General features: G+C 36.9%; 1 protein-coding gene across 17 annotated transcripts in view; it reads left to right on the top strand.

Moving 5' to 3' along the window:
- The window catches only part of SRSF11 (serine and arginine rich splicing factor 11), a 48,037-nt gene that overhangs the window by 13,463 nt on the left and 10,010 nt on the right, over positions 1 to 24,564 (top strand). For 5 of the 17 annotated variants that reach the window (XM_023209630.2, XM_023209624.2, XM_023209605.2 and 2 more), the window contains exons 2-8: positions 3,099 to 3,320; positions 9,957 to 10,090; positions 13,791 to 13,900; positions 16,238 to 16,330; positions 17,070 to 17,119; positions 18,980 to 19,107; positions 20,946 to 21,027. In XM_023209630.2, the coding sequence (XP_023065398.1) occupies positions 3,121 to 3,320; positions 9,957 to 10,090; positions 13,791 to 13,900; positions 16,238 to 16,330; positions 17,070 to 17,119; positions 18,980 to 19,107; positions 20,946 to 21,027 (797 nt within the window). In that variant the 5' untranslated portion in view covers positions 3,099 to 3,120. Of the gene's footprint in view, positions 1 to 2,843; positions 3,321 to 9,956; positions 10,091 to 12,615; positions 12,725 to 13,381; positions 13,499 to 13,790; positions 13,901 to 16,237; positions 16,331 to 17,069; positions 17,120 to 18,979; positions 19,108 to 20,945; positions 21,028 to 24,564 lie in introns of those variants that run through there. The other 12 variants (XM_023209643.3, XM_023209633.3, XM_023209612.3 and 9 more) reach the window with 6 other exon arrangements.

The following is a 24,564-nucleotide window of genomic DNA, read 5'->3' as shown; positions in this document are numbered from 1 at the left end:
GCTTCTGGTGGTTTAAAGGATTTTATTACAACTACTTTTGAATTTGTAATTTTAATTATGAAATGTGTCCAACATACAGAAAAATGTAGAGTCATATAAAAGATTTATGTGTACCCATCACAGAGAATAAATAAGTGTTAACATTTAAGGAAAAAAAGAAAAAGGCATGAACCCTGACCTTCTGTTATTTGTCCTTTTATCATCAAATATTTTAACATGTGTGGCATATAGTAGGCAGTCACAATAAATGTTAAACTATTAAGAATCTGTAACTGGCAGTTACATATGTCTGATTCAAAATGAGAAAATAAATTACCATTCTTTGTATTCACAGATATTTATGAGTGACATGCAGTTAGTTGTACAATCAGCCTCCATATCATGTGTTCCACATACTTGGGTTTAGCCATCCCCTATCAAAAATATTCAAAAAATAAAAAATAATGACATTAAAAATGAAAGTTTTTAGAAATGCAGTATAACAGCTATTCACATAGCATTTACATTGTATTCAGTATTAAAGGTTGAGTATCCCTAATCCAAAAAACCAAAATCCAAAATGCTCAAAAATCTGAAACTTTATGAGCACTGACATGACACAAAGTAAATGCTTATTGGAGCATTTCAGATTTTAAATGTTAGGATTAGGGATGCTAAATCAGTAAATATAATGCAGATATTCAAAAATGTTTTTTAAAAATCCAAAACACTTATGGTCACAAGCATTTTAGATTAGGGTTACTCAAGAGTATGAGAGTACGTGCTTACATTATATGCAAATATAGTCGTACCAGTCCTGAGGTGAGTATTCATGGGGAATTGATAACAGGACCCCAGAGGATACCAAAATACACAGATGCTCAAATTCTTTATGTAAAATAGTATAGTGTTTGTATATAATCTGTGCACATCCAAATATTTTAAATCATTTCTATACTAATACGATGTAAGAGCTGTGTAAATAGTTGTTAGACAAGAAATAAAAAGTCTGTACATGTTTAGACCATCAATTTTTTCCCAAATATTTTCAGTCCCAGGTTGGTTGAATCCACATACATGGAGCCCATGGATACAGATCAAATGCACTGTTACACAACACCATTTTATATAGGGGATTTGAGCACCCTCTGGTTCTGGTATTTGTGGGAGGGTCCTGGAACCAATCCCGCACAGATACTGAGGGACAACTATATGCTTTTCTTTAAAATTCTGAGAAGTCTTGACTCCAGCTAATGCTAGTTGGTTTCTATGAAGGCCATAATTTGTCATTTTGCTGAGGCTCACATTCAATCAATCCATCCATTTTCTGTATAAGCACTAGTGACAGTCACTTAGCCAGTTGGCTCTACATCCAAATCTCAATAACCTTGTGCTCTAATCTCTCACATATTGCATCTTGACTGCATTGTGCCAAGAAGTATTCACTAATGTAGATACTCTGTTAGGCTTCAAGTTGTTTGTTTTTACCTCTAAAACCTCTAAAAGTTTTACCTCTAAAAACATTCAAGGTCAAGTAAATTATTTAGTGAACTGTCTTAAATGACATTGTCATTAAGGTATGTTTGTGCGTGTGTCCAGCACATGTATTGGGACTGTGTGACAGACATTGTGCCAGGTTCTGGACTGACCCAGGAAGCTCACAACTTTGAGTGATACATGTCAATAATAAATATATGTATCTTCTGTTACTTAGCAGAAAAGAGGAAGCCTTAACAGCTTGCAGAAGTCATAGCAGTGAGGGAAGGAACGCTCTACAGAAGATGACAGATGAATGATGTTATTAATACCTTGTATATAGGCACAGAGATATTATGGTTTTTGTCATGTTTGGGGCACTACAAGTCACTGGAGTACACACTGGATGCAGTTGAGAGAATAGTTCAGATGAGGTTGAAAACTAAGGCAAGGATTTTTTTAATAGTCAAAAGCTTCAGAATTATTTTAAGCAAGAATATGTGAAACAAGTTTTTCTTGAGAAATTGCAGTATTTTCTTTAGAAATATATACTTGAATATATTTAAGTACTGTAAACTGTTTCCAAAAAGTCAGCTATTGTGAAATTGGGCACAGTGGCTCACGCGCCTGTAATCCTAGCACTTTGGGAGGCCAAGGCGGGTGGATCTGCAGAGGTCAGGAGTTGGAGACCAGCACGGCCAACATGGTGAAACCCCATGTCTACTAAAAATACAAAACTTAGCCGGGCGTCATGGCAGGCGCCTGTAATCCCCAGCTACTCAGGAGGCCGAGGTAGGAGAATGGCTTCAACACAGGAAGCAGAGGTTGCATTGAGCCAAGATGGTGCCACTGCACTCCAGCCTGGGCGACAGGGCGACCAGAAAAAGAAAAGTCACTCAAAAAAAGTCATTCATTGTGAATAAATGTACAAAACGCTTATTAGTAAGTGTAATATTAAAATGTATCCTTTCTGAAAGTTTTAATGACAAAACAAATTGGTTACAGATTTAATGTTACCAAAATTCATGAACATTTAAGATTCCGGGACATTTTATAGTGGTGGTGGTGGGGTGGTATCTTAGCTTGGGTTTAAATATCATTAGTAATTGGATAGATCTGTAGATGATTATCAGTATATAAAGACATATCGTGAGCAGTATTTAGTAAGAATAGTTACTGAAGTGACTTTTTGCAGGGGGATGAATTAAAAAAAAAAAAAAAAGTTTATACGTGCCTCTTCTCTCTTCCAAAGAAAAAGAAAAAAACGAGAGACGAAGGTGGATAACGCTTCTTTCTAGACCGCGGTGCCTCGCATATCTCGGGCTGCGGGCGAGGGTTGCTGGGCCTGCGCAGGGTAGAGGCGACGCTGACGCGCCCTGCGCCGCAAGGCATTGTGGGAGCTCGGGCCCGCTAGTGCTGTAGTTGGAGGCTAGGGGGGCGGCCGTTTGTTTTCTCGTGGTCTCGAGCTCGCGCGCTCTCTTCCCCTCCCCCGCGGCGTGCAGCGGGGCGGAGAAACGGCGACGGCGGCGGCAACGGCAGCAGAAGCAGAGGCTGTAGCATCGGACACCCTCCTCTCTCCCGCGAACCGGTTCCTCTTCCCCCTCCTTCTCACTGTTTGTTGTGTGTTTGATGTGTTAAAGCAGGAGCGAGAACCCGAGCAGCGCCATGAGCAACACTACCGTCGTCCCCAGCACTGCAGGTCCGGGCCCCAGCGGCGGGCCCGGTGGCGGAGGTGGTGGCGGCGGAGGCGGCGGCACCGAGGTAATCCAGGTGACTAATGTCTCCCCGAGCGCTAGCTCTGAGCAGATGCGGACTCTCTTCGGTTTCCTAGGCAAGATCGACGAACTGCGCCTCTTCCCGCCGGAGTGAGTATCGTCCACCATCACTGTTCCTGCTAACGCCGCCTCAGCGTAGGCCTAACACACACACAATTTCCTTAGGCCCCTGTCGCTGCTTCCCCGGGCCGGGCTGCTTGAGTGGCTGGTGGCTGTTGCATTTACCTAAGACGGTTGTGTTCCAGGCCTACAAAAAAATGTAGAGAGGCAGGGCCAGGGCATTTTGGGATTAGGAAACTCTGACTCTTATTCTCGGGAATTTTTTTTTTTTCTGACTTAAATTGTGCCAACGTGGTCGTTTGGCTTTGGGGGCTTAACGCAAGACTAACTGCACTCTGTACGTCGTATATAGGTTAAATCCCCTTTTTAAAAAACTGAGTATTTTTTCTTTGCGTTCTTGGAAGAAAGAAAACAAAATTATTCATGCCTGTGTTAATTTAGTGTTGAACTTTGTAGGTTGTTGGTCACTTACTGCTCTTCCTGTTATGTGGTTCTGGCCCAGCAATATAATTCAAAGATCGTATTCTTTTTGACAGACGCTTACTTTAGTGAGCCTGATTACTTAATTTTTATAATGTCAAAAAACGGGTTATATCTGAAACCAGAGATTTTCCTTTGTTTGAATAATATACAGATTTGTGATATTTCACAGTTGTTCTTGAGAAGAATTTTTATAAATGTTGAAATTTGAATTAGAGTGTATGACTTTTTATCCTTTTGTTTCACTTTTGAAAATTATTTCTATCGCAAGAATATTAAATGGATTAATTGTAAAGAAAAAATAAGTTATGAAGTAAGATAAGGTGTACTTTTAAAACAGACATTTGGAATAAAAATAATAGTCTTGTGCTTTTTGGAAGACTTATTGGTGGAGAAGTGACAATTCAAGTGTCATTGTCAGTAAACACCATATATTGAGAATTTTATGATGTCATTTAAATACTAAGCAGGAAATTGGAATTCTCTAAGAATCTATTGTTATGGTACAGGTAATCATTAACTTTCTGCTCAATAAAATAATTGACAAAAGTTTATCATAATGAGATATTTGTTAAGTATTAACATATTTCATCACTTTCCACTTAAAATACTTTCAAAGATTATTGGTGTTCTCAAATTGGTATATTCCTAATTTTTAGGGAAATGTACATGTGGAGAGAGGATTTACTTAGCATGCCGTGGAGTTCTGGGAACAAACACATGTTTTTATTCCTGTTATTTTGACAGATACTTGATTTGGTAATGAAGGACAAATAGCTTTCATAATATGAACATACAAAAATAGATGCTTTGCTATTGTTCAGTTTTCTCAAGACTTACTGTTTTAAGCTTGTAAAATTAATAAACAATAAAATAGCAGAAAATACTGATACATTGGATGATTTTAAGTGTTTTATTAGTGGGATATTTGAGATATTCGATTTATGACAATTCTTTCCAGTCCTACAAGAATTTTATTATAGTTGCTGATTTTTAAATGCTGTTTATTCTCCGAAGGCAGTTTTATGATGCATTTAGAAAAAAGATGAGAGAGATGTAGGCATTATACTGGTTCATCTTTTACCTAATGCATGACCAGTATCTTAGAGGAAGTTGTGATGGACCAGAGTCTTTCTGTTTTGTAATCAAACGAGTAGTTCCTTCATAACCAGGATGGCTAGTGTGTGCTTGAGAATTTCTCCCTCAACTATATGATCTGGGATACTCTGCATTAAAAGGACTCCTTTCCCCGTATTGAGAGAAAGAGAGATAAATTGACAACATTTTTACTCTGACTCTTTCATTTATCTTTCCACATACAAGATCATTTTGTCTTTCAAAATGTACGAGGTTACAATAAGTTAAATGTTACTAGTGGCATTCTACATTTGATCAGTAATGTAGATGGCTACTTTTATTTACTTGATGTTGCATTTTGGTTTTTTTAACTATAAGTTTCAATAAACTAATCTGACTTGCACAAGTTGCATATACTTTGTTGGTAGTTTCTATCAACTTAGTAGAGCTTTCAACAGTAAACTTGCCAGGGATAATGTGCAATGGATTCCCAGTGGTCTACAGGGTTCATCATTCCAAAAATATTTACTCGTAACATTGAATGGCTCAGATTACATAAAATTCTGTCTGTTGTGAACAGGTCACCTGATTGTAACTAGTATCGATACACAGTTGGCCTTCTTCATCTCTGGGTTCCACATCCATGGATTCAGCTCACTGTGGATTGAAAATAGAGCATCTGTACTGAACATGTACAGACTTTTTTCTTGTCGTCACTCCCTAAACAGTACAACTATTTACATTGTATTAGGTATTATAAGTAATCAAGAGATTTGAAGTATACAAGAGGATGTGCACAGGTAATACGCCATGATTTTATTTTTCCTCCACATCTTCCCCCTCCCTACGTCATTTTATATAAGAGACTTGAGCATCTGGAATTTGTTATCTGCAGGGAGTTCTGAAACCATGGATACTGAGGGAAAACTGTGATTTCCCCCAAGAAGGCGGTGACATGCACCTGTAACTCTTTTTCCCCTAGACATATCTGTGACATGCTTAACTACTTTTGTTTTTCCAATGTCACTTTAATCAGAGAAACCTTCCCAGACCACCTGTGTAAAATAAAGCACCTCTGCTGTTGCTTTATTCTACTTAACACTACTTTTTTTCTGTAGCACCTGTCACCAGTTGACAGGTTAAGTTTAACAACTTCTCTCCTGTAGAATATGAGGTGCTTTAAAATACATATATGACTGAACCTCACCCACACCTACTGAAACTCTTCATTTTGGTTCTGAATGCCTATTTTGGGGAAACATTTCCGGGATTATGACAGACATTTCAGTGACAACCTGCTCAAGGAGGTTTCCTGCATTGTCATTGTTAAATCCATGTATTCCTTCTTTTAAACCAGAATTTCTGGCCTATAATTTCACTGAGAAATAAAGATACTACCTTTACAATAGGTGGTATTCTAACCCTCTCTACAGCATGATGTCTCTGCAGCTATTTGAAAGCATCTCTCAGTGTACCCCACATATACTCTTGTTAAACTGTTTTGATTCTGGTTGTTTCTGAAATGCGTGTTGGAAATGCAGCATTGTTTGAATGTCTATTGTGAGTTAGTTGCTTTCTAAATTTATCTTAATCCTTACAAACCCAGAGGAAAAAATGTTTTTGACCCTGTTTTACAAGTTCATGAACTGAAATTTACATAGGTATTTTTTGTATGCCCAGGCCATACTGCCAGTGTCAGAACTAGACCTCGAACCCAAGTTGTGACTCTCCTTTACCACTTGATCAGGAGTTTGTTGATTTAGCCAAGTAACTTGTAAGATCTTCACATGCTTTCTTTTAGTGGGATTGCCCAGCAAAGTGCTTATCAGGTATCAGGTAATGATCCCAGTGAAGTATATCACAGCTATGCAGTAACTTCAGGCTGGTATAATACTGAGATAAATTGAAGTTCATTAGTAACTTTTCAGTGACCCAAAATGGATACTTTAATGGTCATATAGGTATAAATTAGTATATTAGGTAAGGGAAAGTGTTTAGTGCATCTTTAAAGAAAAAATGGTTTTAATAAATGCACCATTTTACTGTATATTTCTTTATGTAGTGAGGAGGGGGCGCATGAGGTCAGCAGTCAAGTTTTCAGGTTAATGTCGTCTTTGTCACACACCTCCATTTGTGAGTTTTGGAGATACTTTCATTTATGAGCTCAAAATTCTCCACTTAGCACACTATTAAGGTGGAAGTTGAAAGGCTGATATCAGTGGCCTAAACCTGAAATTCTGGTACGTTAGTAGGCATGAATACCTTGTTAAGAATCTGGGCCTTCATATAAAAAAGATTCTCTACAGACCTTAGGTGAACAACAGAAATCTCGATTTTCTGTGTGTAGCCTAGAAGATTCTGAAATAGCCCTCAGAGGACACGTAAGAACTGTTAAAAACTGTACAGCCAGTCTTGGAGGACAGAAGTGGCATGCAGGACTCACTTTACCTATCTTGTTCCTCATTTCTCCCTACTTTATATTAATTTTTAAGAGATACAGAGTAAAATACATGTCATATTTGGAAGCAGTACTTCCACAGAATTTTAGAGAACAAAAATTAATTTCAGGCATCAGTCCTCTATCTTATATTATCTTAAGATAAATTTTATTAGGAGGCCGAGGCAGGTGAATCACCTGAGGTCAGGAGTTTAATACTAGCCTGACTAAATGATGAAACCACGTCTCTGCTAAAAATACAAAAATTAGCCGGACGTGGTGGCGCATGCATGTAATCCCAGCTACTCGGGAGGCTGAGGCAGGAGAATTGCTTGAACCTGGGAAGCAGAGGTTGCGGTGAGCCGAGATTGTGCCATTGCACTCCAGCCTGGGCAACAAGAGTGAAACTCCATCTCAAAAAAAAAAAAAAAAAAAAGACAAATTTTAATTAAAAAAATGTAAGAATGTAATTCTGGGCCCAGATACTAACAAAAACTTGTTTTAAACCCATCTAAAGGAGGCCATTTGAAGTGGAGAGAGATGAAATTATATTTTCCTTTCTGAGTTACTATTTTATTCACGGTATTCAAATTCATATTTAGTCTGTACTGTACCATCACTTAACAGATTTTGATATAGCCAAAATAATTGGAGCATTCCTATGATATTAATGGGTAGGAAAAAAAATATGAGTCCCTTTAAGGTTGCCAAGTATAAAGAATACAATTTGAGCACAGGGGTAGTACTTTTTTTCCTAAGGAGCTGTTCATTTACAGATAACTTATTTGGAGTCATTTCTTTTCATAAGATAACAATAAAAAGTGTTAAAGAATTGGTAGAGGCTAGTTTTTAAGAAGTGTTAAGTGCCCGCTATTTCCCAACATTATCGTGTTGGGTGTTAAGAATATGAGATGATAGCATTAAAAGAGCTTTGTAATTTAGTGATGGAAACACGGATGTCAGCAAAGAAATGTGAAGTGCCACAGCTTACTAAACCTGCTAAAGTACTTGACAATGAGGCACACCTGCAGCCCCATCTATTTTGGATGCTAGAGTGGGAGGCTGGTCAACATAGTAAGACCCCTCCCATTTCTTTAAGGAGAAATTGCTAAAACATTGTTTTTACTACTGCAGGTGCAACATTGTTAAGTTTTATACCAGCAGTGTTTCACATCTAAAAACCACTGTATTCTTTAAGAAACATTCAGCAGTGAGCCTATGTAACAAGGTGGTTTAACTTGCTTGTGGATACCCTGTTAATTTTGCTTTGAACTTGGGTTAGGGTCTGTGCTTAGCCTGGGAGATCCTTGTAGGGAAACTTATATCAGAAGTTGTAATGGGTTTAAGTTCTCTGGCCATGTATAGCATCATGTTGTTAGTGTTTGAGTTGTGATAGAAATTGTGGGGGTTTTTTGTTAGGCCTAAAATAAATTATTTTTCTTTTCAACAATGAATCTGAAATTCTTAGTATAACCAAATCTGATGCAATTACAATTTTATGTACACATGAGTGTGTTTCATTTGTTAGAAACTGAAGCCTCATTCAGATAGTGTTAAAATATAGGATTTTCCTTTTCATTAATGAGTCCTATGATGTGTTATATTAACGTTACAATGAAGTAGTTTTGCACCCCAGGTACGTAAAATTGTCAGAATTAAAAAAGAGCTCAAACTTCATCAGAGATCGTGATTTAATTGATGTGGATCGAAGAGTGTGAATTACCCCCAACTCCCCACCCCATGACTCTAATACACATTAGAGTGTATTAACTAGGGATGGTGTGTTTATTTCTGCCTTAGGGTACTAGCTTTCCAAATAACTTTTGGTATGGGCTTGAGCCATCCCTGCATTCTTGCACAGAGATTCAAGACAGAAATTTGAACTACCCTGTAACTTAACAGTTGAAAAAAACCCTGCTTCTTTTGTTACCTATCTTACCTACACTACCATAGCTTGCAGTTTAGCACTTGTCTTTCTTTACCTAAGGAAGTAATTTGCTGAGGGAACTGGCCCTTTTGCTTACTGAAACTTTACAAGGTAGCACTAGTGGAGCATAGTACTATTTCCATGTGTACCTAAATTTTTTCTTTTATCTGAAAGTGCTCCAAGCCAGAAATCCTTGATTATTTATAGTGCATAAGAGTTCTTATATGCTGTGGGTAAAAGAGCGCAGGGCATGGGACCTGTTTATTATGCAGTTCAAGAAAACTCATTGATTATTGAGTACATGTTCTTTCTCCTGATATTCTTTTGTCCCTGACGTAAAAATTGTTCATCTTTCTTACTCCGAGAAAGCCATAAGGAAGTTTCTAAACCCAAACTACTGTTACCTGTATCTAAAAATAGCTGGTATTAGTATTATGAAAGAAACTGCTGACAATTTTGTGGTCCCCTCAGTCTCTGAGACTTTAGTACCAAACTGTTTTTAACCTGATACCCTGTAAATATAAGTTGTGATTGTAAGTTTTTATCTGAACTGCAATTCACTACATCATTATTTCAATGAAGAGTATATTATTGAGAATGTTTTCTTTTGAATTTAACTACGTTAGTATACACTTAGGTTTTTTTTTTTTTTTTTATCTGCTTTACTTTTGAAATTTGTTGGTTTGTGAATCAGCATTTGTTTTAACTGATACTCTGTTTCTCTTTTATGTTGTTTATTTTTTAGTGATTCACCTTTGCCAGTCTCATCTCGTGTCTGCTTTGTTAAGTTCCATGATCCAGACTCAGCAGTTGTGGCACAGCATCTGACAAATACTGTATTCGTTGACAGAGCTTTGATAGTCGTACCATATGCAGAAGGTTTGTGCTTTGTTTAACTACCTATGTGGGCATCCTAAGATGACCATCTACCTCAGTAAATGTAGAGTGAGCATTAGTAGCATGTTAAATCTAAGCTATTAACATTTTTAAACCCTTGTTATACTGCAGTCCGTAATTTTTGCTTGCAGTTTTTTTTAATTCTAAAAATGAGAAATTAAGTCTGTTATTATAAGGTATTTACCTTTTGTTTTCTTTTAAAACATTTTTAAGTTGTTTAAAACCATGTCCCTTATTGTAACTCCCTGAGATACATCTACTTAGTTAATTTAATGTTGAGTTTTATGAAAAAGCCCTGAAAGTAAATGATTCACTCCATGTATGCTTACAGAGCCTTCAAATAAATGCATGATGTTATTTCTGTTTTAAATAAATGAGTAGGTTGATTTTATTTTCTTAAAGTTTCCTCACATTGATAATCTGGAGGAAAAAAAAAAAAACCACATTGAATTTCAGTATACCAAGGGTTACAATGATTTTGGTTTTCGTGAAAGTTCAAGATTTCCTGTAGCTTAGGTGCCAAATGGGCACTGGGTGTTTTATTTTATGCCAGATTTTCTTGTTCATTCTTGCTATATTTCTAGAATATCTCTAAATAATAAATTCTTCTCTCTGTTATTTGTGTGTGTGATTTTTGTAGTGGAGAAGGCAAATGCAAAACCCTTCCAGATGCCTGAAAAACAGTGGGTCCTCTGCAGCTACAGGGGATTCTAGACATTAACTAAAGGCCAGCAAGCACTCAAGTGCCCCAAGTGTTTTCCTGGTGTAACCATTTGTTAACTACATTTTCTCTCTTTTTACATTTTAGGCTGTTAAAGTAATTTGACAGAAAAAAAATGAGCAGGTTTTTTGGATCTAAAAAGCCACTGTGACAAGAAATTTTAATACCATTTTGTAAAATTTTCTAAGGCGTATTTCATAATTAGTTTGTTCCCAATGTACTGCTGCTTGATTTGCTTTTTGGTAACTATAAATTTTACTCGAATCATTGAAATATGATAAAACTGCTGGATTTTAAGTTAATAATTTAATATGCTGACCAGGATTTAAATGCTTTCCCCTTTCCTTAATAAACTGGTCAGTGGAAGTGGAATCTTAATGCTATCTGAAATCTTTGAATACAAATGTGAACATTTACACCATACCTTGTAAAAGTTGTGAAATGTCTAGTCCTTAACACTTAGAGAAATTGCCTCTGGTTTTCTAAAGAAATTATATTTGTAAATGGGTTAAGGCATGTTATGTAATACGACCTCTGTCTCCATGATATTAAAGTGTTTCAGCCAAGTTTTAAGGTTTTATAATATATAGATAGATAAATTTTTGAGTTAGTGTGTTTTGGTTAAGCAATTTCTTTTATGTCAGTATGCCTGTTGTAGGATAAGACCATCAACAGAAAATTTACAGAATTCAAATTCAGGATGAATAAAATAGAGTATAGGTCTTGGAACAAGGGTCAAATCATGTGAGTAATATGTAAAACATTTTGGTTAGCCTGTAAATTTAAATTTTTTATTGGCTAAGTATTATAGTTCCCAATCCCTGAACATAATACAGTATATCATATAAATGACTTTCATAAATATTTTCAGGCCATAGTAATTTTTCTGGACCTATTTTTGGAAGTGAAATATTTAGGAATATACAGTACATAGAATTAGGGGAATGTTTCAGAATTCTGTTGTTGGTGAATTTAATTCTGGTATGATATGCTGTATTAATGTCACCTCCAGTAAATACCATTCCCTCCAGATTTAGCTATTACACTTTGGTGTTAGCTCTTGGTCAGTGTTTTAGAACAGTAGACATAGTCTACGGTAAGGAATAGTCTTAATTGGTAAAACTAAGATAACTTAATTTGGAAGGAACTCTTAATGGTAATGGATTTGGGGATTTTTTAGGTTCCTTGGTTAATGTTTGTTTCTTTTGTCTGTTTCTTTTTCTTTCATTTCTACACATTCATGCAGTATTTCATGGTTCTATCAAAGCAGCAGTAAAAAAAATACTCTTGACGCATGAAAATTAACTGGTGAGGGGCCTCATTGCTATTTTTAAATTGTAGTTTTATTTTTAAATAGTCTTTTTTTAATCAGAGGATCAGATGCATGACTTTTTTTTTTTTTTAATGGATGCAGATCTTCTATCAGGTGTCTCACAATAAATTCAAGAGGATTTTAGTTTGCCAGAAATGTTGCAAATGCACTAATTTGAGTAAGATGTTGTTACTGAATATATCCTCTTGAGACATAATTTTGCATGCAAAATTATCCCATAATCTTTGTAGGTTTGTTAATATTGATGCATTACTGCCCTATATCTAAATGATCTTCTCCCCCTTCCCCTCCATAACTCTTGGTATCTAAATTGATGACAGCTCTGACACAAGCAAGATAACAGTGCTGTGTAGTATACATTTGTTTATATTATCGGCACTTCTCAGTATAGGTGGAAGGAACCATTACCTTTATTTAACAGTGGTTTTTCTTTTTTGTTGTTGTGTTTTACAGTTCTTTTCCCTGGTTCAGCCTGAACTATATACCAGGCCCTGCTGAAAATACCACCCAACAGTTTTCTTCTGCAGCTTATCCAGTTTCTCTTAAGTGCCCTGTACATATTGTATGTTTTATGATGAGATGCAGTTTCTTAATATGTATTACAGAAATACTACTGGTATTTGCAAATATGTAGTTTAATTGTATTATTGAACTCTCATTTTGGGGGCTTGGGCACATTAACAGATTAATCCATCTGTATAGGGCTTTTGCTGTTGGATAGAATTTAAATTGTCTACATAAATATTTGTTTTAGGACCCTTAGATTTTATCTGAATACACAGATTAGGCTTTAAAAACAGATATATATGTCATTTTTGGCTTAAGGAGTTTGGCTAAGTTAGCTTTTCAACTGGCACTATATAGCAGCATTTTTTGGTATGGTTAGCATGGCACATGGCGAAACATAAAGCATTTTACTGTACAGGTAAGGAATGTGCCATGTTGTTTTACCTATCTCTCTCTCTCTCTCTCACTCCCATGCACACATCCTGTGTGTATTCAGAGACCTTCAGAAACATTCATATTCATTTTCATGAGTCAGCAAAAGCCCTACGCTTGATTCCAACAGAATATTTCCTTTACATACTTTCTTCTCTTAATTTTTACAAAATTTGTATGGTAGGTGTAAAAGAAAATCATAGTAACTGTACCATATTATTAACCCCTAAATCAAACTTTTTTTGTCTTGTGTATCTTGATTTTTCTGTGTGCTTTATAGTGAAGCAGCCGACACGAGTCGTTGTTCATAAAACAGCTTTTGAAAGTTGAGAGCACACCCCTGGAGAACCGACTGTGCTTGCTTACGTTTGGTTCATGACTTAAAAATCGAGTACAGGTGATGAAATCTTGGCAGTGTTAACAAAAAAGTAGTGTGTATTGTGCTATTTTTTTTTTACTCTAGAAACTTAACCATTTGTAGAGAAAAAGGAAAAAATTTTCACACATTGAAGTTCATTCTGACATAAAATTAATGATAAATAATCATAGAAATCAAGCTTTGTATTTTAGCGAACATAAGTACTTTCAACAAACTCAGGTGGTGTATCAGGGAGACATTTTCTGGGTGTTTTTGTGTGTTTTCTGTCTTAGAAAAGAATGTGTTCTAATGCAAGGATGTTTCTCTGCAGGAGTTATTCCTGATGAAGCTAAGGCTTTGTCTCTGTTGGCACCAGCTAATGCAGTGGCAGGTCTTCTGCCTGGTGGTGGACTCCTGCCTACTCCTAACCCACTTACCCAGGTACTCGTTCTTTTGAATTCTTAAAAGATGGGGGGAAAAAAACAGAATTGTGGATGAAGCTAAACATATTTGAGCTTTGTAGGTACTCATGAGATTCTAGTTGAGATAGCATTATCACGTGTACAGTATTGTAAAGAGCTATATCGAAATCACAAATAGTATAGAGGAGCTCTTAGACTTCTGTATTTTAAGAACATTCTGAAAATCGTAAAATATCTATTATATCACATTTACCATTGGCTCTCAAAATAATCCTAAGTAGTTTTGGAGCCATCCCATGAGGCACGAACACTTCTCTGAACACACTGTTAAAAATGTGTTCATTTGGACCAGGAAAGAAAACTGAGGTTCAGATTTCACAAGTGAGCCCTTCCGTGTTTTTTTTTTCCTTCCCCTTTATCTTTTCCTGTTACTTGAGGGGTTTTTGGCTTGAAAACAAAGGCAATTCTTGATGGAGACGTTTGATATGGGAACATGAAAGAAAACTGGTTGCAATAGTGTTTCTAACACTGACAATGCTGTAGGAAGCTTATCATTTTAGAACTAAAAGACACTTTAAATACGGTGTATTCTAATTAATGAGATTGTAACTGGTCAGTAGTTTCAAAGATTGTAGTGAATGATGAGCCTCAACTGGAAATTTATAAAAGCATTCTTTCTAGTATATCATTTTGCGTGTGTAAATAATTGACCAATTGACTCTTAACTGAAGTGAACTATAAAATGAAAGATTAGGAGTTCCTAAGCTTTTTGGGTGTGACTTTTATCACTTAACTCTGAGGGGTTTTTTTTAACCTATAAAATGAGGATCTGGGTAATTTTCTTTTTTCTTTGTTTTGTTTTGGTTTTTGTGTTTTTGTTGGGTTTGTTTGTTTGTTTGTTTTTGTTTTTTTGAGACGGACAGAGTCTCGCCCTGTCACCCAGGCCGGAGTGCAGTGGCACAATGTTGGCTCACCGCAGTCTCCACCTCCCTGGTTCAAGCAATTCTGCCCCAGCCTCCCAAATAGCTGTGACTACAGGCGTGCCACCATGCCCAGCTAATTTTTGTATTTTTAGCAGGGGTGGGGTTTCACCATGTTGGCCAGTCTGGTCTTGAACTCTTGACCTCAAGTGCTCTGCCCACCTTGGCCTCCCAAAGTGCTGGGATTGCAGGTGTGAGCCACCACGCCCAGTCCAGATCTGGGTAATTTTCTAAATTCCTTTAATGTATAAAACTATGCAATAGCTATGTTGGACAGTAAGTTAAAGTAGTATTAACACAGCATAAACAGTTAAATTGCCTGTACTGAATAAACAGTTAAATTATAGAAAGTTTGATAGTTTGTATTTACTAAATAAATTGAAACAAGGAGAACTTGTAGCACAATGTGGAGAAAGTGAGGCTGTTTCAAAAGCTACAGATGGTTTTAAAGCAGCCTCACTTTCCTGGTTTGTGTCTATTACATTATGCATTAATCAGAATTATGTCAAGCAGGTGGCAGAACCCTGCAGTAATTTGAACAGGGAACATTTAAGGAATTACTAACTAGTGATAAGAGATTACTCGGGGAACTCTAATGAATACAGGAATCACAAGTATAAGAAACAACCACTACCTCTGAGGCTGAAGCAGAAGGAACACAAACCCATTTAGTTTAGGGGACTCCTCTTTCCCCATCTATGCTGAAATTTAGATTTGTTTTTGGAAGAATGACTAATAAAGAAGTTCTCTTGGGTGCCCTGGGGAGCTGTATAAGGAGTTGATACTGAAACTCATGAGAGGTGAAGGCTGCTGTGGTTTGACATGGTGGTACAGGAATGATCAGGGGACACAGGAACCAGGAAGAGCCCCTTCCTTAGTGTCCTTCCAGCACTCTTTCCAAATGAAGTGTTATATCATGGCAGCTGTCAAAGGAGAAATGCTTTATAAAGGTCCTGCCTCCAGTATCACAGAACAGCAGGGCAAAGAATAGTAGATTTGGATCCTGAGAAGCAATAAATAATTAAAATCAGCACAAGAATATGTTGAAATATTTTGTCTTTTTGTCTTAACCTAGGATTTAGGGGGGAAATGTGTTGTAATGGATGGAACATGGGTGTCATATAGCGCAAGACCCCTGTTTCTATTAATATTGTTATTGGACCACAGCCATTTGTTTAGGTATTGTCTCTGGCTGCTTTCAAGCTACGATAGCAGTAGTCATATGGAGTTGTGTACAACTGGGTAGTTGTACAGAGACCAGAGACCATGTAGCCTGAAAACTGAAGTTATCTGACCCTTTACATTAAAAAAGTATTAACCCCTGGTATAAGGAACTGAAATGAAGCTTTACATAAATAAAATTTGACATTTCACAGATTGGCGCTGTTCCACTGGCTGCTTTGGGGGCTCCTACTCTTGATCCTGCCCTTGCTGCACTTGGGCTTCCTGGAGCAAACTTGAACTCTCAGGTATAACTTAGTAACTTCAAGTTTTTCACCCATTTTTACAGAAAATCTGTTTAACTGTTGGTTTGCATTTCAAGAGCAGGAGCTAATGGCTATGTTGTAGTAATTTTTTTTCTTATTTAAACTTGTTAGAGCTTTAAACAGTCACTGAATGACTACTTATCCGTTCATGGATTTTTTTTTTTTTATATAGTTCAAAATAGAAAATAGGTTCACAAGAAGCCATTACATTATCAGTGTGTCATACAGTCAGAGTAAACAGTCATGAAAAGATAGGAATGTGGTTTATAATTTTTCTATAATGGAAATTTTTCTTTTATTGTTATTTAGCTAACCTTTGTTTCTGAAGTTCTTACTTTGTAGAGATCATTTGTATTATATTGGCTAAGCTGTTTTGAGTTTTATGTGTTTCTTTATTTCAAAAAGTGTTAAAGGAGACAGTTGTATAATATCAAGACTGTTCAGCCTCATGATCTTTAGATAACTTGCTAAAGCTGCTCTATCCAATACTGTAGCTACTGAGGTCACCGGTTTCTTTTTTTTTTATTTTTTATCTTTTCAGTGTGGCTACTAAAAAAATGTATGTTTCACGGCATTTAGTTTGCATGGATTTCTGTTCAGTTTTCTGCCTACAACATACTTGTAGGTTTGGCAGTTTGTCCCAGGGCATTTCAACATAACTCAGAAAATATTAGTTATTGTTTTATGTATTCTCATTGTTCTTATGTTTTATTTTTTGCAGTCTCTTGCTGCAGATCAGTTGCTGAAGCTTATGAGTACTGTTGATCCCAAGTAAGGGTTTTTTCTTTGTTTTCATTGGTGATGTGATACCTGAATGTCTACAGAACTAGAGTTTTTTTTGATAGCTTATAAGAAAGTTATCAAGTTTTCTTTCTCAAGACAAGCAATATATATTGTTACCTAGAAACAAGGAGAGAAATACAGAAGTAAGTAAGCCCCTCTAAAATACTTTTAGTGTCATTCGAGTCTTGAATAGTAATTGTAAATGACTTATACCTGGATGATAGCAAAAGAACTATTAAGGGGACAACTTAGTTTGAAGATCAGACGCTGAGTCCTGAAGATAGTAGGAGTTAGAGGTAAAGCTGAGGGAATCACTATCCCAGAGCAAAAGTAGTATTACATATTATATAATTAAGAGCCAACATTTTCTTTTAGTGCTTTTAATAAGTGCTCTTTATGCTGTCACAGAAATTGTTTCCGACTTGATAATGTGACAAATCAGTTTTTTTCACTGGTTATTTCTTGGCATAATAAATTTGAACTTTATACCTTTTCCCCTTAACTTGGTGAAAGCCCCTATCAGTAAGTGAGGGAGCATGGAAAGAAGGACAGAATCGTTTGACTTCAGTAGTCAGTGGCCTTTTTTATTAGCAATTATCTAAAAATAAAACCAAGCATGTACCCATCACCCAGCTTATAAAATAAAATAATACCAATACAGTTGAAGCTTCCTATGTACCCATTGTTTAGTACATTTCCCATTCTGCCCACAAATAACTACTGAATTTGGTGTCTGTAATCGTTTGTTTTCTTTCTTTTTTTTTTTTGAGATAAGTCTCACTCTGTTACCGAAGCTGGAGTGCAGTGGCGCAATCTCAGCTCACTGCAACCTCCGCCTCCCAGATTCAAGCAATTCTTCTGCCTCAGCTTCCAGAGTAGCTGGGACTACAGGCGCATGCCACCACTTCCAGCTAACTTTTTGTACTTCTAGTAGAGACGAGGTTGCACTGTGTTAGCCAGGATGGTCTCGATCTCCTGACCTTATGATCCACCTGCCACGGCCTCCCAAAGTGCTGGGCTTATAGGCATAAGCAACTGTGCCCGGCCTATAATATTTTTTTACATGTGTTAACCTGTAAGGGGCATCTTTAGCCTTTCCACTCAAGATCTGATGTGCAATTTTGGTGGGCCATTGGTCTCTGCCTTAGTTCCTCCCCAACTACAGAGTAAAAGGTAATGCTCTTCCTCCACAAAATTACTATGTCATAAATTTTTTTTATTTATTTTATTTTTTGTTTTTTTAGACAGAATCTTGCTCTGTCCCCCAGGCTGGGGTTCAATGGCACAATCTCAGCTCACTGCAAGCTCTGCCTCCCGGGTTCAAGCAATTCTGCTGTCTCAGCCTCCCGAGTAGCTGGGACTACAGGCACCCGCCACCACGCCCGGCTAGTTTTTTGTATTTTGAGTAGAGATAGGGTGTCATCGTGTTAGCCAGGATGATCTCGATCTTCTGGCCTCATGATCCGGCCTCCCAAAGTGCTGGGATTACAGCCGTGAGCCACCATGCCTGGCCAAAAATTTTTAATTTATATGAAAAAAAGTTCTTAGCATCAGCATATTTTATTGTACTGGCATTTCTAAAAATGTGTTTGTTTATGGAAAGTTAATGGATGTTCAGCAAAATAGATATTTTTCTAATTCCAGATGACTCTTATTCATTAAAACAAATACTTGTAAATATTCAAAACAATGCTATACTATATGTTGTTTACCAAAGTTATCATGGGAGTCCTCCCCTCCCTTTTTTTGAAGGAATATTTTGCTAAAATGGTATTATATACTTATTTATTTGAAATGCTGGTGTGCATTTTAAAATATTTCAGATACCATTTCTTGATTCTGTTTCAGGTTGAATCATGTAGCTGCTGGTCTCGTTTCACCAAGTCTAAAATCAGATACCTCTAGTAAAGAAATAGAGGAAGCTATGAAAAGAGTACGAGAAGCACAGTCCCTAATTTCTGCTGCTATAGAACCAGGTAAACAATGTTTATGCAATTTTGTTGTGTGATTCTTGGCAAAAATGATTTTCACGTGTGAAATTGTGTGGACTGACACCCTAGTTGTTTAAAATGTTCTAAATTCTGATAAAAAGATTGAATAGTTGAGTGCCACTCAGACGTATTTGGAGACAATTATGGTGGTCACAGGAGTGCCAGCTGCATCTAGAGGGCAAAGGGCCAACATGTTGCTAGATAATGCTGCAACAAACAGGGCAGCCTTCCACAGCAATGGTTAATCTAGTCCAAAAAATCAGTAGGATTATCTAATACTTGATATCATTATTTATGTTTATCTAAGTTGAGGTAGCCTAATTTTAAATTTTTTCATTGATCAAGAGAACCTAGTGAAAATGCTTCTCTTTAAAGTGCTATTTCTTTAAAGAAAATTAGTTGTCTTCTTTGCAGATTGTCTTTTTGAGATTAAATGAATAGATATCGTTATCTGCCTGTATATATTTAGATCTATGGCCCTGGATTTTCTTTCTTATTATCTTATTCATTTAATAAATGGGAATGTTTTTTAATATGCCTAGGATTAGGAAAATAATTTTGAAGTATAATAGTGGATAAACTGATACCAAATGCTTTGTATGTGTTATGTTATTTAACCAATAAAATGTCAAATAATTAGCCACAGTCACATGGCAAACAATAGGAGCTTTTAGATAGCACAGCCGGGTCTATGTAAAGTTTGCTACACCACCGTGTTCTAACTGCTGTTTTTATTGAAAACTTATGACTAAAATGACTAAATGTAGTTTCTTTATGAACTGATGTTTTTACCAATATTTTTATGAATTTATTATTGATAATGACATTCACAATATATTGAACCCTATTAATGATATGACTTAAATGGGAAAGAAACTCAATCTCACTTTGATGATAGTCAGTGAATGTAGAATACAATGGCTTTATTTCTCTTGTTATGTCCCCGGTTAAGAAATTTCTTATGTGTAGTTGTAGATCTCCTTTCTGTACTTACACAATTAAAGATTGGTAGGGAAGAGGAGTAATGAACAGATAATAGGAAGCGAGCTAGCTTACTAAAATCTGATTCTGTCACAGAAGTGGACTAAAATCAGTGAGTGAATCATGACTTTCTGCATTTGGGGGCCAAATACTGAATCTGTGAAAAACCACGGAAAGGAAAGGGGACCCCTCATTTAGAAACTTGTCGAGTAAATTAGAGCCAAAGAATGAGGAATTTAGCCTCTTTATAGATTGCTTTACAGAAAACATTTCACAGCCTTTTAAGTCTGTCAAGTAAAATAGTCAAAGGAACATTTAGCTAGCTGAGAACTAGAAGTCTAATTTGTATCTACCAAAAGCTTGGATGATTTATAATTTATAGTATTTCAGTAAGCTTCAAAATCATAGTTATAAAATGGTTACTTGTAACATTCAAGGGTTGTATGTAAAAGCTGAAAACTAAGGTGAAAAATTATTAGAATAACTTCTGAAAGGGATTAATCTTCCTATTTGATACAATTTTTAGTTTATTTGTTTTTGTTTTTGAGAGTCTCTGTTGCTGAGGCTGGTGTGCAGTGGTGCAATCACAGCTCACTGCACCCTCCATCTCCAGGCTCGAGCAATCCTCCCAGCTCAGCCTCCCAAGGTAGCTGGGATCACAGGCACACACCACCATGCCCAGCTAATTTTTGTATTTTTTGTAGAGATGTGGACTCATTATATCGCCCAGGTTGGTCTTGAACTCCTGGCCTCTCAAAGTGCTGTGATTACAGGAATGAGCGACTGCGTCTGGCCCCTATTTAATGACTTCTAAATGCGAGTTCCTTTTCTTTTAAATATAGATAAGAAAGAAGAAAAAAGAAGGCATTCAAGATCAAGATCACGTTCTAGGAGGAGAAGGACTCCCTCATCTTCTAGACACAGGTTAGGTTGCTTTTTAGTCAGTTATACCTTAGACAAAGATAGCTTACATATGTCACATCTTTTTCAATTTGCTATTAATCTATTAGCCTCTGGTTAAAGTGTTTTAAACCTCTGCTGTTATAGTGTGTGAATGACTGTTCACACATGTATAAAGTAAGAAAAGATACAGACGAAGTAGATGATTTATACTTTAAAACCCCAAAAAATTCAGAGGTGGTAGGAAAGCATTGGAACTTGAGTAACAAAATGAAAAATAATTGATTCATTGAATTATACAAGTTTCCAAATACTGACTTGTATTTGTTACCTAGTATCAAAAAAATGACATCTGGTAATATCTCATCAGTAAAATGCAAGTACTAGGAATCTGGCATGCTCATAACAATGGAGTCATTTTCCAAAATTTAATTTTCTCAGATTTTTATTATTTGCAACAAACTCATCTGTTTTTCTTATATAATAGACTTCATTTATTTTTCAAAAAATTGTCTGCCAAATACCCAAGTCTGAGTAATCACAGTTTGTAGATTCTCAAAGGGGATAATGAAAAAACAGTTAGTTCAGCTCATAACTCACACAGGTGTCTTCTTTAATACAGCCATTATACTTCGTAAGCATCAGAAGTGATTTATGCATACTTTCCATTTCATCACACACAATATTACTCAAGAGACTAGATTTAATTTTGCTACTATGTTAATAGTACTCAAGAGAGATTTAATAAAATTAACTTCTGCTTCATCAAAGACATCTTTATAAAAGTGGCGTTATTTTTTCTTTTACTGCAAGTGCATACAGAAGTGCCAGTGAAGAAGATAGTGACTCCTAGGGCAGTTCAGTGGCCCCTACCTTGATTTGTGTTGAAGAGTTCAGTATTTCTACCCACTATGGCCTTTGTGACATTGTTGCAAACGTCAACACAGTGGAAAAGGCAATAATTTATTATTATTTTGAAAATAGTTTTGACTTTATGCACCCCATAAAAGGGTCTTAGAGCATCCACACTTGCGCAGACGACAACATGAAAGCCCTTGCTCTAGGTTATTCACCAACTATGTCAGCCATTCTTCAATTTTCTTAATTTCCAAACTCAATCCTAATTGGCCTAATTGCATTCTGGTTCTAGTCAGAACCTTTTAGGGTTGACATTCAGAACTAGAATATTCCAGTTGTGGTCAGTTACTTCAACTAGTTTCAGCTTCGCTTTACATACCCCTCCACCACTTGACTTTTTTTTTTTTTGGAGGCGGAGTCTCACTCTTGTTGCCCAGCCTGGAGTGCAATGGCACGATCTTGGCTCACCACAACCTCCACCTCCCGAGTTCAAGCGATTCTCCTGCCTCAGCCTCCCGAGTAGCTGGGATTACAGATGTGTGCCATCACGCCCAGCTAATTTTGTATTTTTAGTAGAGACGGGGTTTCTCCATGTTGGTCAGGCTCATCTCAAACCCCCGACCTCAAGTGATCCGCCCACCTTTGCCTTCCAAAGTGCTGGGGTTACAGGCATGAACCACCATGCCCAACCAGTCACCACTTGACTCTTAAACCTTCACTCCTGGGTTCGTCTGTTCTGGAATCTAGTTCTGTCAGTTGTCTGCCTTTTCTTAGTGTCTGTTACCCCTTAGTTTTTACCGAGGATTAGATAAAATCATTTCTCCTAGATATTGTCAGGATTTTTTCAAGAGCAGTGTGACTTGAATCCTAGACTTTGTCACATCTCTATTAAAAGCACTTACATCATAAAATATCTAAAAAATCACATTTATTCTGTCTCAGAGATGGCCTTTTCACTCTGTTTTTATTATCTTCTAATATCATTTTCTTAAGTCATTTCTTGGAGTATTACAGGAATTATCCTATATGCTATGTTTATTCCCTGTCACCCACTTTATCCCAGTCTGTCTCATTCTTAGAGACATCTTTCAGAAACCCAAATATAGATCATGTCACAGATACTGAGAAGCTCCTTATTGCCTTGATAAGGTGATAGATAAAACCTTAGAATGGCTTTCAGGGTTCTTTAGTGTTCTGTCTGGTTTATCTTTTTACACGTGTCATTTGCCACTCCAAAAGTTACAGGACTAATTGCCTCAATATATCATTTTCTTTATGTCTTCATATTTTTGCTCATGATCCTTTCTGCCTAGTGTTTTCCCACATCTTCCATTTCCGCCTTGAGGAGCTCCTTTTTCTTTCTTCAGGTTAACAATCCTTGCAGTCTTAATCTTCCACAACAGTGCTCTCATAGTTTAGTTTAACCTCTGCAATAGGATGTACTTCATAATATGATTACTATGATTGATATGTGTTTCCCTTCTCTTTACCGAACTCTTATTAAAAAGGAGAGCCTGGGCTGGGTGCATTGGCTCACGCCTGTAATCTCAGCACTTGGGGAGGCTAAGGTGGGTGGATCATAAGGTCAGGAGATTGAGACCAGCCTGGCCAACATAGCGAAATCCCATCTCTACTAAAAATTCAAAAATTAGCTGGGAGTGGTGGCATGCACACCTGTAATCCTAGCTGCTTGGGAGGCTGAGGCAGGAAAATCGTTTGAACCCGGAAGGCGGGGATTGCAGTGAGCCAAGATTGCACCACTGTACTCCAGCGTGGTGACAGCGAGACTCCATCTTAAAAAAAAAAAAAAAAAAAAAAAAAGAACCTGTGTCTTTTTCTTTATATTAAATCTTACTGGGACTCTCATTTTAATATTAATTACTTTACTATGACCAGTGAAAAGTAGAAGTGAAATATATCCCTGAATCCAGACACTCATGATACATCGTAACGGAGATCATTGTTGTGAGTTGTGGGAACCCCCACCACAGACACACACACACACACACACACACACACACACACACACACACCCCACCCCCCAGCTCAAGCCATCCTCCCACCTCAGTCTCCTGAGTAGCTGGGACTGCAAGCATGCACCACCACACCTGGCTAATTTTTGCGCCTTTTTTTGTTGTTGTTGTTAAGAGACAGGGTTTTGCCATGTTGCCCAGGCTGGTCTCAAACTCCTGAGCTCGAGCTGTTCGCCCATCTCGGCCTCCCAAAGTGCTGGGGTGACAGATAGAAGCCACTGAGTCCAGCCCAGTTGTAATATCTTAAGCATCACATCTTAGTGTGTTAAATGATCATGACTTTCACAAGCTTTTTGACTTTATTAAATATATTTTACACTAATCTCTTTGGCTGGCTGTTAAAAGCTCATATGAACTAGTAAGTGTAGAAAAGTGACTCTGTAGTACATTTCCCTTGAAAAACAACTGTTTAATCTCTTAAGGTTATGATTGTGATATTTTATATGCCTCTGTTTCATTCAAAGTATATTATTGGTGCCATTTATTTAAATCCAGCAGTGTGGTAGTTGCTTAAGAATACAGTCATGAAAAGACTTACTTCCCATGTCTTTGTGATGCCTATGGAAGGGTAGTTAAGTGTATAAAAACATCTTAGGATGTGGAGATGTTATTGCAAGGAATTGTTTAGTAAATAGTTCCAAATGCGGCTGAAAATAAAATGTTAAAGTTG

The sequence above is a fragment of the Piliocolobus tephrosceles genome, chromosome 1 (assembly GCF_002776525.5).
Source record: "Piliocolobus tephrosceles isolate RC106 chromosome 1, ASM277652v3, whole genome shotgun sequence".
Taxonomy (NCBI): domain Eukaryota; kingdom Metazoa; phylum Chordata; class Mammalia; order Primates; family Cercopithecidae; genus Piliocolobus; species Piliocolobus tephrosceles.
Note: the sequence above shows the minus strand (reverse complement) of the source record. Positions and strands in the feature narration are given on the sequence as shown.